We start from the raw sequence: 13,895 nt of genomic DNA, 5'->3' as shown, positions 1-13,895 counted from the left end.
TTGGCTGTCCAACTGGCTTACTTTAGCTGAATAGAAAAAGACAAAAAAAGTGTCGATCTGGAGGTGGTCTTTGGACAGAAGAGACTTGATGGTCTGGACAAGTTGCAGTATACTCCAAGAAACTCCAGGCCATAGAAAAATATTACTTTTTCTCATCACAATACATGTATTTTGAAGAGCAATGCATGATTTGGTAGCCTAATGAAACCCACTTCCCATGTGCATGGTTAAGATCCAATGTGTTGTGCTATCCTGTCAGACATCAATGGTGCTCTTTTATGGTAAGGCAAGGGGATTTATTACAGTGTCCAGGGCAGGTTTGCCTTCGGTCTGGAGCCATGAGCATGGCCTGTGACAGTGGAAGATTACGACTGTGTGTGGGGTAACAGTGTCCAAGGCTTTGTCTGTCCTTCAGCCTCTGTAGATTCAGTCCTAGCTCAAGCAGTGTTAGCACATAGCTCAGGGTGGGCTGAGCCCCCAGGCCCTAAAGCCTGTGTCGTTGCTGCAGGGGTCAGGCCACTCTGAGCTGGGTACCTTGAGGTGCTTGTATAAACGTAGTGCTTAGGTGTCCTCTGTGACCTCCAGTAACTTTGACATTAAAACCAAGTGGAGTGTAACTTACTCTAGTAAAAATGTGGGGTTTAGCCTGTGACTGAGCACAAGGTTATGTGTCTCAGCAGAGCCAAGAAAATGGAAGTATGTAATGTGCAAGTCATGCACACTCAGCTCTGCTTTTTATTAAATTGCCCTCGTAGTTATGCAGTAGAGGAAAGGAATGTGCTGGGCTGAGGGCATTTTGCTATATGGATTTATAAATCAAATCCACAAGGGCAAACTAAGGAACTACTTAACTGCTAGGAACTAACACTGTTCTTATTAGGTCCTGCATTGATTAGCTTTGATCTATGCCATAGGAATAAATGGGAAATGTATGTGTGTATATTATGAAATAAATACATAATAGAACAAATTCTGGCTTAGTGACCTCTAAATCCGGAAGAGCAGCACTGCTGCCTTCTCATGAGCTTTCTGAGGAGCTACCTTTGTATATTCCTCATATATTCTACTTCCAAGACAAAAGTAGCTCAGATATGTCACATTCCACCCCCTGTCAGTGCCAGAAATTCAGATATTAGTTCCTCTTGCTGTCCTAACTTCAATTTAAAAACATGTATGGCATTTAGTTATACAGAAACAAAAAGATAGAAGAGGACAACATCAATCTTTTATTTCAATGTTTGGATTTGTTGCTTGTGTATTTTGTCCTCATTATTGCATGGTGCACTCTGCAGGCAGTGGCCCTGATAACACCACTGTCTGTAAAAGATAAGGATATGTATTTGCATTGCAGGTGCTTCTCAGCTGAGGCTCCTTGGTACCCATCTCTGTCACGGTTTTACCCAACGTTGATGCATGCAGTTATTCAAAGTTAATAATGAAAGTTTCTTTCTCATACAGGATGGTCCAAAACAAATCCTTAACTGGAAGGGATTTTTGGTAACCTTCTAGAGCTCCACCTTCTCTCTAATATCAAGGATAAACTTCTGTTCTTCACTTTCAGGATGTTCCACAATTTAGTTTTTATCATCTATCCTGCAATAACAGAAACTTTGTGCCCACTTCTGATTGGGACAGGACCATTTTTAAGTTATTTTAATGTGCATTTCCTTAAAAATAAAATAAAATTAATTTAGAGTCTTTCCTATCTGATGCAATTTAAGCCCTTTAAAACTGGTAGGTTTCCTTTTCTGTGTGTAAAAGCCTTTAACTCAATGTTGTTTGAAATGTAGCCATTTCAAAATCACTATTTCTTTAAATATAGCTGTCTAAATTAGCTTTCTGTAAAGTCTCAACCATAACATATGGATTGACTTGGTACCCCAAATGTACTTAGCTTTGTGTTGGTCTGTTTGTTTCCCTGCTCAGCCACAAACATCGCTACTTCTCTGAAAGAGCTCTGTTAAAAAAATGTGGTTTATTAAATGGTTTAAATATAGCCATGTGTATTTACCTGCAGCCGTTTACATCTTTGCGTGTTTGCCTATGTTGCATTCTGCCTACAGTGGCAGAATGCTGATAATCAAACTTCTGGGCAGAAAAAAGAAGAAAATCAGTTTTCACCTCTGTTAAAATTAAGGATGGTAGAACATTTGCACTTAAATATTTCCATAAGCCTCTAACTAAATCTTTCTTATGCATGTTTTCTTTTTCTGCTGTTGTGTCTGCACTTTCATTCTTGCTATCAGCCATACAAATGTCACGTTATAGATCCCTATGGGTTGCTATTGCAGAATTTCCAGCACTGAGAGAAGGAAAAATTACTGAAAGCAATTTTGTATATATATATTATTTATATATATATTTGTATATATATAAGCCCACTCTCTGGAGATTCCCAGCATGTTTTTTCAGAGCTGATGCTTGCATGTCCAGGAGAATATCAGCATCATTGAGACTTGCCTAGCACTTGATTTAGTACTTAGAAGCTCTCTGATCCCTGGGAATCCCATGCTGTTGTGGAAAGTTGCACCCACAGCACGTGCATTTGTGCCAGCGCAGGGTGAATACTGCATTAGGAAAGAATGTATGTGTGAGATGGGAACTATTCATTTTGTAATCCAGTTGTCTATTAATACTCCTGTGTTTTGCCTTTCCAGAGCCAGTGGATATCAGTGTTGTGTCCAAGTGTAACCCCTGCCTCTCCAACCCATGTAAGAACAATGGGACGTGCAACAATGATCCACTGGAGATTTACCAATGCACTTGCCCTTTTGGCTTCAAGGTATGACTACAAATGAACTACATGAAAAGCAATCAAGTGTTCCTCACCCCTTCTGTTTTCTTAGTTGTTGTACCATGAGAAGTCAATTTTATAGGCAGCTGAGCTTAAAAGATCCCTTAACCATGCAGATTGCATGTAATCCTGTACAACTGGAGATTTATCCTGTACAACTGGGGAGGCATTTCTCTGTGCTGTGACTACACAGATGTTGAAGTTGAGCAACTTGCTGGTCCAGTGGTTGGACCAGATGATCTCCAGAGGTCACTTCTAACCTCTGGCATTCTCTGATTTTATCTTCATTTTAATTTCTTTCTTTTGTCAGCAACAAGTTAACCATTTCATATGCTGCCAGGTCAACGAGGAGGCAGTTCAGATGAGAATTAAGGGCCAGTTTGGTCCATGGTGACAGAAAGCTGATACCTGCTTTACATCTTGCACAGCCTGATTAGCAGAAAGATGATAACTGATCAGACACAACCACTAGCTCAGCTGTCCCTTGACTTCTGAGCACTAATGTCCATAGAGTGATGTGCAAATCACAAAAGAAATCTGGTAGATGAGCACTGTGAGCATGCAGGGTCAGCTTCTTTAGAGCACATTTGAAAATCAGAAAATCATGTCATTGCATAATACAGGTTCTTCAGTAGTGGTGTGTAACTGCCATTGCTAACACTGCATCATGAGAGCTTGAGGCTACCAAGACTTTGTTTCAGAGTTGATATAACTGGAAACCTAGCTCAGTAGTCAGTAGCTTAAGGATTAAGTATAAGTAATAAATGAGGCATATGATCTGTTCACAGCCTGGGGGAGATTGGATGTTATGGCCAAAGAAGTAGGTTGCATCCTGGAGACTGTGATTCTCTTTGTCGCATTGCATCTTTCTTACAGAGTCTTGGTCAGTTGAAGCAGATGCTTATAATACACAGAGTAATAAGAATTGGGGGGGGGGGGGGGGGGGGGGGAAGAAGGGTAAAACCAGACATACATGTGGGAAGTAAGCACAAGTATCCATCTTACATTTCAGGTAAGATTTAGGAATTAGTTGGTTCTGATGAAATTGCCATTTCCTTTCTCTGTTTGCCTGGGATACATCCCAGATGGTAAGAGTAATTGTGGAAGTGGGAAGATGTAAAGTGTGTTTCCTGTCTTTCACCCCAGTGCCCCCACACCCACTACTTGGAAAAACAACAGTTGTCCTAAATAACTGAGAAAGCCATTGGAAATGCCTTGTCATTAAAACTCCTTCTCCTCATTGGCATATCAGCAGCAACTTTTCTAGGATCTTAAAAGATTTCTGCATTGTCAGAAATTTGTTTAACTGAAACTAACTGCTTGGTAGCAGTTGCTTTGTCTTTGCAGTGAGGGACTATGGCTGTTTATCTCTTCAGGTTAATAGAAGAGCTGTCATTTTTATTTGATGGTAACATAAACTAGGTTGAATGCTTCAGGTGGGACTAGGTGGCTGTGCGGGTAACTGGAAAAGTAAATGCTTTCAAACCTAGCAGGAAATACATAAATCTTTTTGTGAGTCTTACTCTGTAAGGCACATATTGAAGTATCCAGGTTATTCAAAGTAGAATTTTGTTGGTTTTGAGTATTTTTTTTGTCCTTAGTTTTGTTTCTTTGTTTTGTTCTTTTACAGTATTTCTGTATTAGCAAATGCACTCATATAGATGCATTTATACTGCTAGAAGACTTGTTTACAAAGGGAGGCTTTATTAACAAGAAGAATCCTCTGGTTATACTAGCAGTCACTTTCTTGTGTGCATTAGACCTCGGTCTGCATCCTTTTGCTTTGGTTTTGATAAACTCTTGAAGTTACTCAGTTTAAACATCTCATTGAGCATCCAGCTTTTCTCCTCTCTCACACTTTCTCAGGTAACATTCAGTGTGTGACTGTAAAGCCTAAAACCACTTGTGAGCTTGTAAGCACCAAGCTGTCATCCAAGCATGGCAAAGAGCAAACAGAGCCAGACATGGCACTTAGAGCAGAGTTGAAAAATACTGACTGGGTAACAGTACCGGGGGAATTGGGGGAAATTTAATAATCAAAAAAAAAACCTGCGTGTCTTTACCACAGGTTTTTGAATAAAAATGAACTATGACAAGTCCAAATGCAAACCATATGAAAGAAGCACTCTATCTACTATGCAGTTCTCCACCAGAGATTCATGCTAATTCAATAACAATACCTTGCTTCCTTCTCACCAGCCAGCACCAAACAGCTCTATCCATCTGGAAGCTATTTCCCAGACCTTGATAAATTGCCCTAAATCTGCCCTCTCAGCATTTGTTTTTCCTTGTTTGATGTAGATTTTGAAAAAATCCTGTGTGGAAGAGTGCATCAATAAAGTGAAAAACCCACCCTGTTTCCAAATGTAAGCTCATTCAAATGAGCTGACGGCTTGCTAAAGCTCCCTGGAAAGAGAAGGCAGTTACAGACTGCTTTGTGGGCTCCCCATGCTCATGCTAGCCTTCAGGAAAAAAACAGTAGGCCAACTAGCAGAAAGACACCTGAGTTACCACTTGCCAGACTGGTGCCTGATGGAATCAGGAACTTCTGCCAGTACTTCTACTCTTTATCAGGGACTGTAGTGATAGGACAAGGGGTGATGGGTTCAAACTGAAACAGGGGAAGCTCAGGTTAGATCTTAGGCAGATGCTCTTCCCTGTGAGGGTGCTGAGGCGCTGGCACAGGGTGCCCAGAGAAGCTGTGGCTGCCCCATCCCTGGCAGTGTTCAAGGCCAGGTTGGACACAGGGGCTTGGAGCAAGCTGCTCTAGTGGAAGGGGTCCCTGCCCGTGGCAGGGGGTTGGAACTGGGTAAGCTTTAAGGTCCTTTCCAACACAAACCACTCTGGGATTCTGTGAACTGCAGTCTCAAAAGCCTATAGTTTTAGTCTTCACTACTACATTTTTCCTCTTCTCCATAGCATTCTTTGAAAGATAATTTAAATAATAGGTGTGGGTTAGACAGTGAGGTAATTCATTTATCCTTCAGAGTGTGTGGCTTTGATGGACTCCCATTGATACTGTACAATCAAGTCTAGGGATATTAGAATTCAAGAGAATAATCAATAAGCCATTGAGAGGATTTACTTAATAGGTGTAGTAAAAACTAAGGTGAGTGAAACCAGCAGTGTAGTTTGCTATAGCTATATTCTGAAAATGCCTTCTTGGATTTTTGGGGGGCTGATTTTTGTGTCTTTTACCCTTTAAAAAAAAAATAAATAAATTAAAATGCATTAACAACAAAAGATGAATAATTTTATTTCTTCCAAATAGAGTTATTTGTGGAACTGGAAAAGAGCGTTTTTTATCTCTTTTTTAAGAAAGTTTTTTATCTGTATTTTATCTGAAATAGAAGACCGTTGCCAGCCTGGAACATGACACACACTATCTGCCCAGGCATCGCCACAGCCTCCTCAATTGCTCAGATAAATGGGAGCCTGAGCTTTTGGGATACAGGATGTTTGTCAACTCTGGGCACTGCTGTTGCCAAAAGCTGTCTGAAGTGGAAAGTGAAGACAGGTGAAATTAGCACAGCCCACAGCTGAGGCAACAGATCCTGATCGTGTCTGGTAGAGTTGCTCTGTAAACTTTATCCAACTCTCTTCACCTCCCTTTTGAGTTCAGCCAGTGTCCTGACTTTTCCAGCAGCACTGCAGTATCTCAAAAGGGTTCAGACAATTTCACCAGTCATCCAGAATGGCAGATACAATTGGAAAATCCTGGGTAAAGCTCTTGGGTTTGGGGGAGATGTATTGTTTGCAGCCAGACTCTTGTGGTGGGAGGCATTCTAGTGAAGCCAGAATGTGACTTAGTGAGGAAGCTGGCTCCAAAGTTCTGATAGGAATTTGGCTCTTCCTCCTCCCCGCCCCCTATGCCAGGTTTTCATCCCTGGAAACAGGGTTAGAAATTGAGACTCTCAGAGCAGAATGCCACTGGGATACATGAGATTCATGTCTATCACATGTCGTACACAGATAGAACTAGTGTGCCAGCCCTTGAGCGGATCGATGTAGCTGTGACTGCTCATACAGGACTAATGTGCAGGTTACATCAGTACAGACCCCACAGCATTAGCATGAACTCTGTGCTGCACTGGCTGCATCATTTGTTTGGGAGGATGCCTGTGGCCTGGCATTTCCCTGGAGCATGGGCAGATGCAGTTTGCTCTATTTTCACTTTGCCATGTACTTCTGTAGCGTTACATGAATCATTCGTCACAGTCCTGCAATACTGGAGGCTGTTTGAGCAGTGTTCCACACAGACCTGATCTTAAAACATAGATATGGCAGTGGTTGTTCAGCTGTGGGTATTCTGGGCAGCTCTTACAGCTCAAGGCCGAGACAGTGCAAGCTTATTGCAATGGGCCAGTCTCTGGGTTATGCTGATTTGGGCAGGGTTATATGAATGTATGGAGCTTGGCTGCTGGCACATGCCAGCCATGTGAGAGTCCCTGGCTGGTTTGTTAGGCTAATGCTGTTAGCATACCTCCATGCTTTTGTTTCTTTGGATCTATTATAAGCATGTAAGTCCCCATATACATTATTCAGAGCACAAATCTATCCCTGAGTTGAAATTGCAAAAGGAGGAGAAATTGGAAGGAACTCTTAAGCCAGCCTCCACTCATGCATGTGAGACAGGAGAGCAAACATCTCTGCCTTCACAAGTTATTCTGTCTTGGCCTCTTTCCTCAACAAGTGTCAGGGTCGGGGGACAGGCACTGGAATGTGAGCTCAGTGCCAAGTTTTCATATGAAGAAATCAGGGCAGCAGAATCCTGTTTGTGTAAGGTGATTCTGCCTTGAACTTTCATTCTAATAAATCCTCCTGGAGCGTGTGTTTATGTGATCTGGGGTGGTTTATGTTTTGTTTGTTCATTTTAACAATACGTAAAATACTTACTAATGAATGTTGAAGAAGCATTTTCCACTCTTAGTAAAATAAAGCAAAAAGCCTTTAGGGGTGAGAGGTAATGGGTGGCCGTGTAAAATGAGTAGACCTATATTTATGTATGGATTTTTAGGGCAAACACCAGTGTCAGCAGTAGGTGATTATAATTTCATATAATGCTCCTAGGGCAGAAAGAAACCCTGCAGAAATCAGAGTGTTTTCTTGCATGCTCTTGTTCCATAAAGCTTAGTATGCATCAGACTTGTGTTTCTTCCTTTTTCCTTTTTACCCTTTCTGCTGTAGTAGCTCTAAAGAAAAATGAGATTTACATCTAGAAGAGTATAAAACTGAAAGGCTTAAGGAGGGATTACTACCACAGTTGCTGGCTGGAGGTGGTGAGGCATGTGTGCACCCACCACAAGCCCTGTAAAACACAGTAATATACTGTGGCATGTCCTAATGAGGGCTCTTAACAATAGAGCCAGCTCTGAAGAAGTATTACCATTTTTCTTAGACCAACAAGAAAGCAGATGTTGAGCAGCTTCAGGCATTTGCTGTGTTTGATCAGTGTTGCATCAGAATAATAGTAAGCTATACCCACAGGTGGGCACCATCACATTCACTTCTTTCTCAATGTGGACTAGTTCCCCTCACTTTGTTTTTACTGCTTTGTTTCTGGTCTAGTTCTAAATGCCTTAAGAGACCAGACTTCCAATCTTTCTTTTCCCAGGCTAAAGGAGAAGTTTTTATTGGCATTTAGTCTGAATTTCAGGCTTTTGTTCTTACGTTTGCCTGGTCCTGTTACTCTAAATCATAATTTTTCTTCACGTGTGGTTTGTCTGCCTTTCAAGTGATTGCTGGTTGCTATAACTCTGCTTAATCAAGTTCAGTTTAACCAGTTCTTAATTTTCTGCATCCCACCATTTCTGCATAATTGAGTCAGTTGAAGTAGGTGGTCACAGCTGAAAATCCTTGCTGTTAGATTCTCTTGTGATTGTCTATCTATTATCCTTGAGGCTTTCTTGGCATTGACTGGACTTGACGATTCATGTCCAAAACATGAACAAAGATTGTCGTAGAAGGTTAATTGCCTCATTTTCCCCTTTCCTTTGGGGATGATGGAATTGGAGAAGTTGCTGTAAAGAGACTAAGCTGAAAGAAAACTTGCTTTATCATGTGAGAGTAAACCTTCTTCTGTTAACAGAAATGTTATTATGCCAGTCTAGCTTGAGAATTAGGCTTTATTGGGTTCCTGCATGTCATGTGTCCCCCTTCTGTCATGCAGGCTGCATTCAGTAGCTTAAGTGATAGGCATAGGTTAATTGCCCTGAACAGTAAGTTTAAAGTACATCTGTATTTTGTTTTACTCCTTTTTTTTTTTTTTACTAATAGGAATTATGGTTTCTGTACAAATGTCCAGTCTTTATAACTTTCTCTACAGTGTTCATGTTAAAAAAAGAGGCACTGGCTTATGATAGCCTGAGAGGGAAAGTTTTATGGTCACTGCAACATGTATTTTAAAATAAGTAGACCCTTAAAGGTACCAAAAATATTGTTCTCATTCATTAATATTGGTTGAATTAGAGACTACGTAGAAAATATTCAATGTCCTCTTTGCATCAACTGTTTTGGGTTGGATATCATGTACAGAGGAAACCCGGGGCAAAATCAACTATTTTCAGTGACCCTAATTTTCTTCTGCATCTCTGAAAACATTCACACAGTCTGCATCACGCAGTTTAACCTTGGAAGCTCTAGAGCACCTGCCCCATCCAGTCTGGTACCGCTGGACTCAATTCAGACCTGTGCTATGTGAATTGATTCAGTGATAGATTAATGAGGAGATATCTTCTGTCATCAATTAAAAGCCCAAAAGAGCATTGAAACCCAAAGTGCTTATGTAAGGAGAAGTTTAGAAGGACAATGAGGATTTACTTTGTAATGAATGTAATTGCAAAATAAACCTCAGGTGTCCACTGAGAATTAAATTTCAGACTCACAGGAGAAGAACCAGAGTTTTTAAAAATAATATGATGAATCCTTGCACTTTGCCTTTGACAGGCATATCCTTGATTACTAGTTACAGAGGTAATGGAAGGTGTATTATACCCTGGAGGATGATAAATCTTTCTGATTTGAATAAAATGAGGCTTAAGAGAGCAGTGTTCACCTAATTTGCTATAAACTGACAATTGTGATTTATTAACAAGGACAAGGAAGTCACTAAGTGCTGCTGCCATACCCAGTCCTTGTTTAATCAGGTGCAGGATGAAGCTAGCTGGCATAGAACGTAAGTATTGAGTGCTGAAGATGGTGGGGTGTAAATAACTAATATTTTCACTTCAGACAGTAACATGAGTTTTCAGAGGAAGTTAAATCAGCCAAATGGCAGGGGGGCAGCACCAAAACCAGGATCAGTGTATCTTCTGTTCATAGTCCAGCTTGTATGCCATTTAGCAAATAGTATTTCTCATGATGCTTGTTGACAGTGGGCAAATTTTTTGTTGTGCTGTTGTGTCAGTGTAAGTACAGCTGTAAATCACCAATAGTGAACTAAAAAAAGGAAGCAGAATTGTCTCGATAAATTCAAATTTGTTTTAAACCTTTTTAAAACTAGAATTGGATGAAATTAATTGCTTTTTCATGTTAAGTTAATTGCCTTGTAAGCAACAATCCTCAGAAGCTACATTTTTATTACCCCATTGGGGCAGATGACTAAAGAGAAATAGTTAATTCATCACCACTGTGCATATCTTAACCTAGAGGCGTCAGAGACATTGTGTGTCTGTAGCAAGGTCTGTGTTCAGAAGGAAGAGTCACAGCGTCTTTGTGAACAACAGATGATCAAAATCTTTCAACTTCCACCTGGCAGTCTCAAAGCAATCTGATCCAAAATGGCTGTGATACTATCCAGGCCTTGCCAAATAATTTGTATATATGCCTAAGCAGATGGATCTAGCATACACCCTGCCAGCTTTTGTAGTTCTTTGACCTTGCCAGTGAGCATCATCTACATCTTTTCCAGGTTGAGGCTTAGCCATTATGTCCATGGCCAGAAAGAGCATAAACAAGGGAGCAGTATCACGTGGATCTACTGAAGTGCTCCAGACTGTATATAGATATCATTGTGTAAGCTGCCTACGCATATCCTAATATCCATGCAGTCCATTAGAAAATCCGTTTCAAATGGTTCAGTAGAGTAATTCCCAATGTCAGATTTTTTAGCTCTTCCTGCAAAAGGCTTTAGATTACTTTTATATTTTAAAGTTAGTTTTGTTCATACTCAGTTTACAACATCTCTATTTGATAAGTGAGTATTCCCTTCACAAAGGTGTGTAGCAGAGGTGTCCATCAACTCCTTCATGCTGTGATTAGCATATGATGGCATGCTTTCATATCTTGCTTTAAGATTTGAAGTTCACGCAACACTTTCCCTTTTCACAATCTCATTACAGCAGATGCTGGGTTTCTTTGCATTGAAAGCCTCTGAAATGCACAATCATGAATAGAACCTGAGAGAATTTTTCCTACCAAACTTGTAATAATTTGGTGTATTGGGTGTGTAGCTGAATTAATGGCATTGACCTTCCTTGGCCAGTTATGCAAAATTGTTCTTCTTTCTCCTTTGTATTTGTGGCTGCTAAATGTATTTATTACAGGGAAAGTGCTGAGTACCTCATTCATATTTCCCAGTTTATTTTTCTAGTGGAATTCAGGTTTATGTGATAGAACTTTGTTCATGAAACAACTCTTTCCCTTCCTGCCCTGGGAATATTTCAGTTTACTCTCCAATTTCAACTAGTTATGACAGAGGGTTAAAGGTTTCAAATGGTGGAAGAAGATACTGGTAAAGATGCCACTAGGTAAAAGACTGTAGCATCAGTTTATGCCTTATTGGATAGCTGTATGCCATAACTTCAGGAAAAGCTTTGATCATAGTTCTCACTTTACTAAGCATAAAACGAAGCTAAAGTCAAGAAAAAAAAAATCCATGCAAGAGGTTAAACTTTCTGTGCTGTGTTTCAGTCTTCTATAATTTCTGGATGGTTTTCCCCCCTCTCATCTCACCTCATCTCATCTGATTCTTCCATACAAAGCACCAGGAACCACGACTTGTTTGCACACTACATTTAGCCCTTCACTCTGCTGTTAGACATTTGCAGGTTGAATACATGAATGCATGCATGCTTATATATGAATATATGAACAAGTCCCACAGGCATGTGCAGATGTGTTTTACACTCGAGCTCTCAGCATACATCAGAATTGTTCAAAAGCTGTTTAATAAAATACTTCCCAAGCTCTGTAGAAGCCGAGCAAAGCTACACATATTGGCTGGAGGTGTCCCATCTTTCTTCATTTCACAACATTCAGAGATTAAAATTTCACAGCTGGCAGATACTTGTAAGTTTGGATAATATTCCTGAATGCACCCTCACAGAACACAGTGCATGCCTCCGTTTGTCTTTCTGTTAATTTTACTTGAAATAATAATTGATTATTAACTTCTGACCAGGACACCCACAAGACAAGTGGGTGAATATTTGTGAGGGAGACAGTTCTATGCAGATGCATTACTTCCACTATTAGAAACATAAAGGACTAGGTTTGCAGTACGGTATCTTTGTGCCTGGTAGTTTTTTTCTGATTTCCCTTAAAGCTTTAGTTGTATTTGGAGCTCAATAATTAAGTTGTTTATGAAAATTTCCTCATTCTTGATTTAAAGTCTGGATTAGCTATATTTGTCTTTGTCTAGTATCTTTACTAAACACATGAGCACTGCCATCTGTTCTCTACTTACACCATCCAAATAGAGTTTATTATGAACACGTTGTATATTGTTAACAACTCAAATAAACTTTGCTATTTCTTTTGTCTAATTCATTTTTCCAGCATGCTTTAGAACATTATAGTCATTGAACAAGGCTGTCATTAGCTGGAAAGAGGGCTCCCTATTCACAAACCATTGCAGTTGGACGGACTGCTGCCTGTGTGCCAGTGCCTTCATCGCCGGCTGGATCACGTTTCTCCTGTGGTCAGCACTGATCGTGGTGTATAAACACCAGCAGGTTTCTACCTCATGGCTGTGGCCAGCTCTATGCTGCCACCTCTTATCTGGGCCCACTGCTGTTAGAAATGGGTGAAGGATCACATTAAAATGGACAGAGGTCTTATCTCTGCCACACGATCTAGAATGAAGCTTTCAGTTTCCATAGACAATACCAATTTGTGACAATTCATTTTAGAGTATCATTGCAGTGACGGGAACAGCGTCAAAGCAAATGAGTGCTTTTTTATCACATTATCCTCTGGTCTTCCTCCTGAGGTCCTTATTAGGTTTTGCTACTTGTTCTCAGGTGTTTCACTAATCATGCTGTAATGTTTTCCAATCCTGGCTACTTATAAAGGCCAGGATTTGGCAAAGCAGTACTGAGGAACAGCTTGTATATGCACTGATACCCGGTACAGTTAATTGCTGCTGAGTATGACATGAAGAGCTGACACTTTCTAAGTAGGAGGGATAGTTTCTGTTCTCATTCACCAAAACATGGAGCTGGAGCAGCCCAGATAAAGTCTGGACAGGCTGAGATACTTCTGATTTTAAAAGGCAGCTGGACTCTGAACATATGTCTTCTGATTAGCTACAGAAATGGTATGTTTCAACACCTAATCCTTTCCTCTCCTACAGAAAATGAGAGAAATTGCATCAAAGCATTTGGATCAGATGCTTTCCTATCAGACTAGACAAAAAAACTACTGCAGCTTAAAAAAGCTCTACAAATAAAATATTGCACACAGAGGGACCTTCATCCTCTTCCTGTGAATTGCTGAGACAGTCATATCTTCTTGCCTATTCTTGAAACAAAGACTGCACCTCTTTTTCTGATTCAAACCTCATTAAAAGGCTCTTTAATCTTGAAGCAAATAGACAATATTCTCCTTTGTAACAGTAGTTATTTCCAGGGAATGTAATTCAAAGAGTTTTTCCCAACTCACAGATAAATTAATTTTAGTGATGCTTGACAGCAATTCCATTTTTCCAGGAAGAACAGTCTTACTGCAAATTGAGACTGAAGAAGTCCATTATTCATTTGGAAGATGTTTCTAGAATGTCTTTAGGCTCTCCTGGGTAGTGACAGTCTCATGGAGAAATAAAATGCTCTTGCTTTGCTGTAGATTTATTAGTACCAATATTTGCTGCAACTTCTCTCCTTCC

General features: G+C 40.2%; 1 protein-coding gene across 4 annotated transcripts in view; it reads left to right on the top strand.

Moving 5' to 3' along the window:
- The window catches only part of SLIT3 (slit guidance ligand 3), a 518,888-nt gene that overhangs the window by 438,458 nt on the left and 66,535 nt on the right, over positions 1–13,895 (top strand). For all 4 annotated transcript variants that reach the window (XM_061456398.1, XM_061456397.1, XM_061456396.1 and 1 more), the window contains one exon: positions 2,658–2,782. In XM_061456398.1, the coding sequence (XP_061312382.1) occupies positions 2,658–2,782 (125 nt within the window). The remainder of the gene's footprint in view (positions 1–2,657; positions 2,783–13,895) is intronic.

This window comes from Pezoporus flaviventris, unplaced genomic scaffold, assembly GCF_033815535.1.
Source record: "Pezoporus flaviventris isolate CSIRO_AGI_PZ_B2104156 unplaced genomic scaffold, CSIRO_AGI_Pfla_v1 ptg000023l, whole genome shotgun sequence".
Lineage (NCBI taxonomy): Eukaryota > Metazoa > Chordata > Aves > Psittaciformes > Psittacidae > Pezoporus > Pezoporus flaviventris.
The sequence above is the reverse complement of the archived record's forward strand: the minus strand, read 5'-3'. Positions and strand labels throughout refer to the sequence as shown.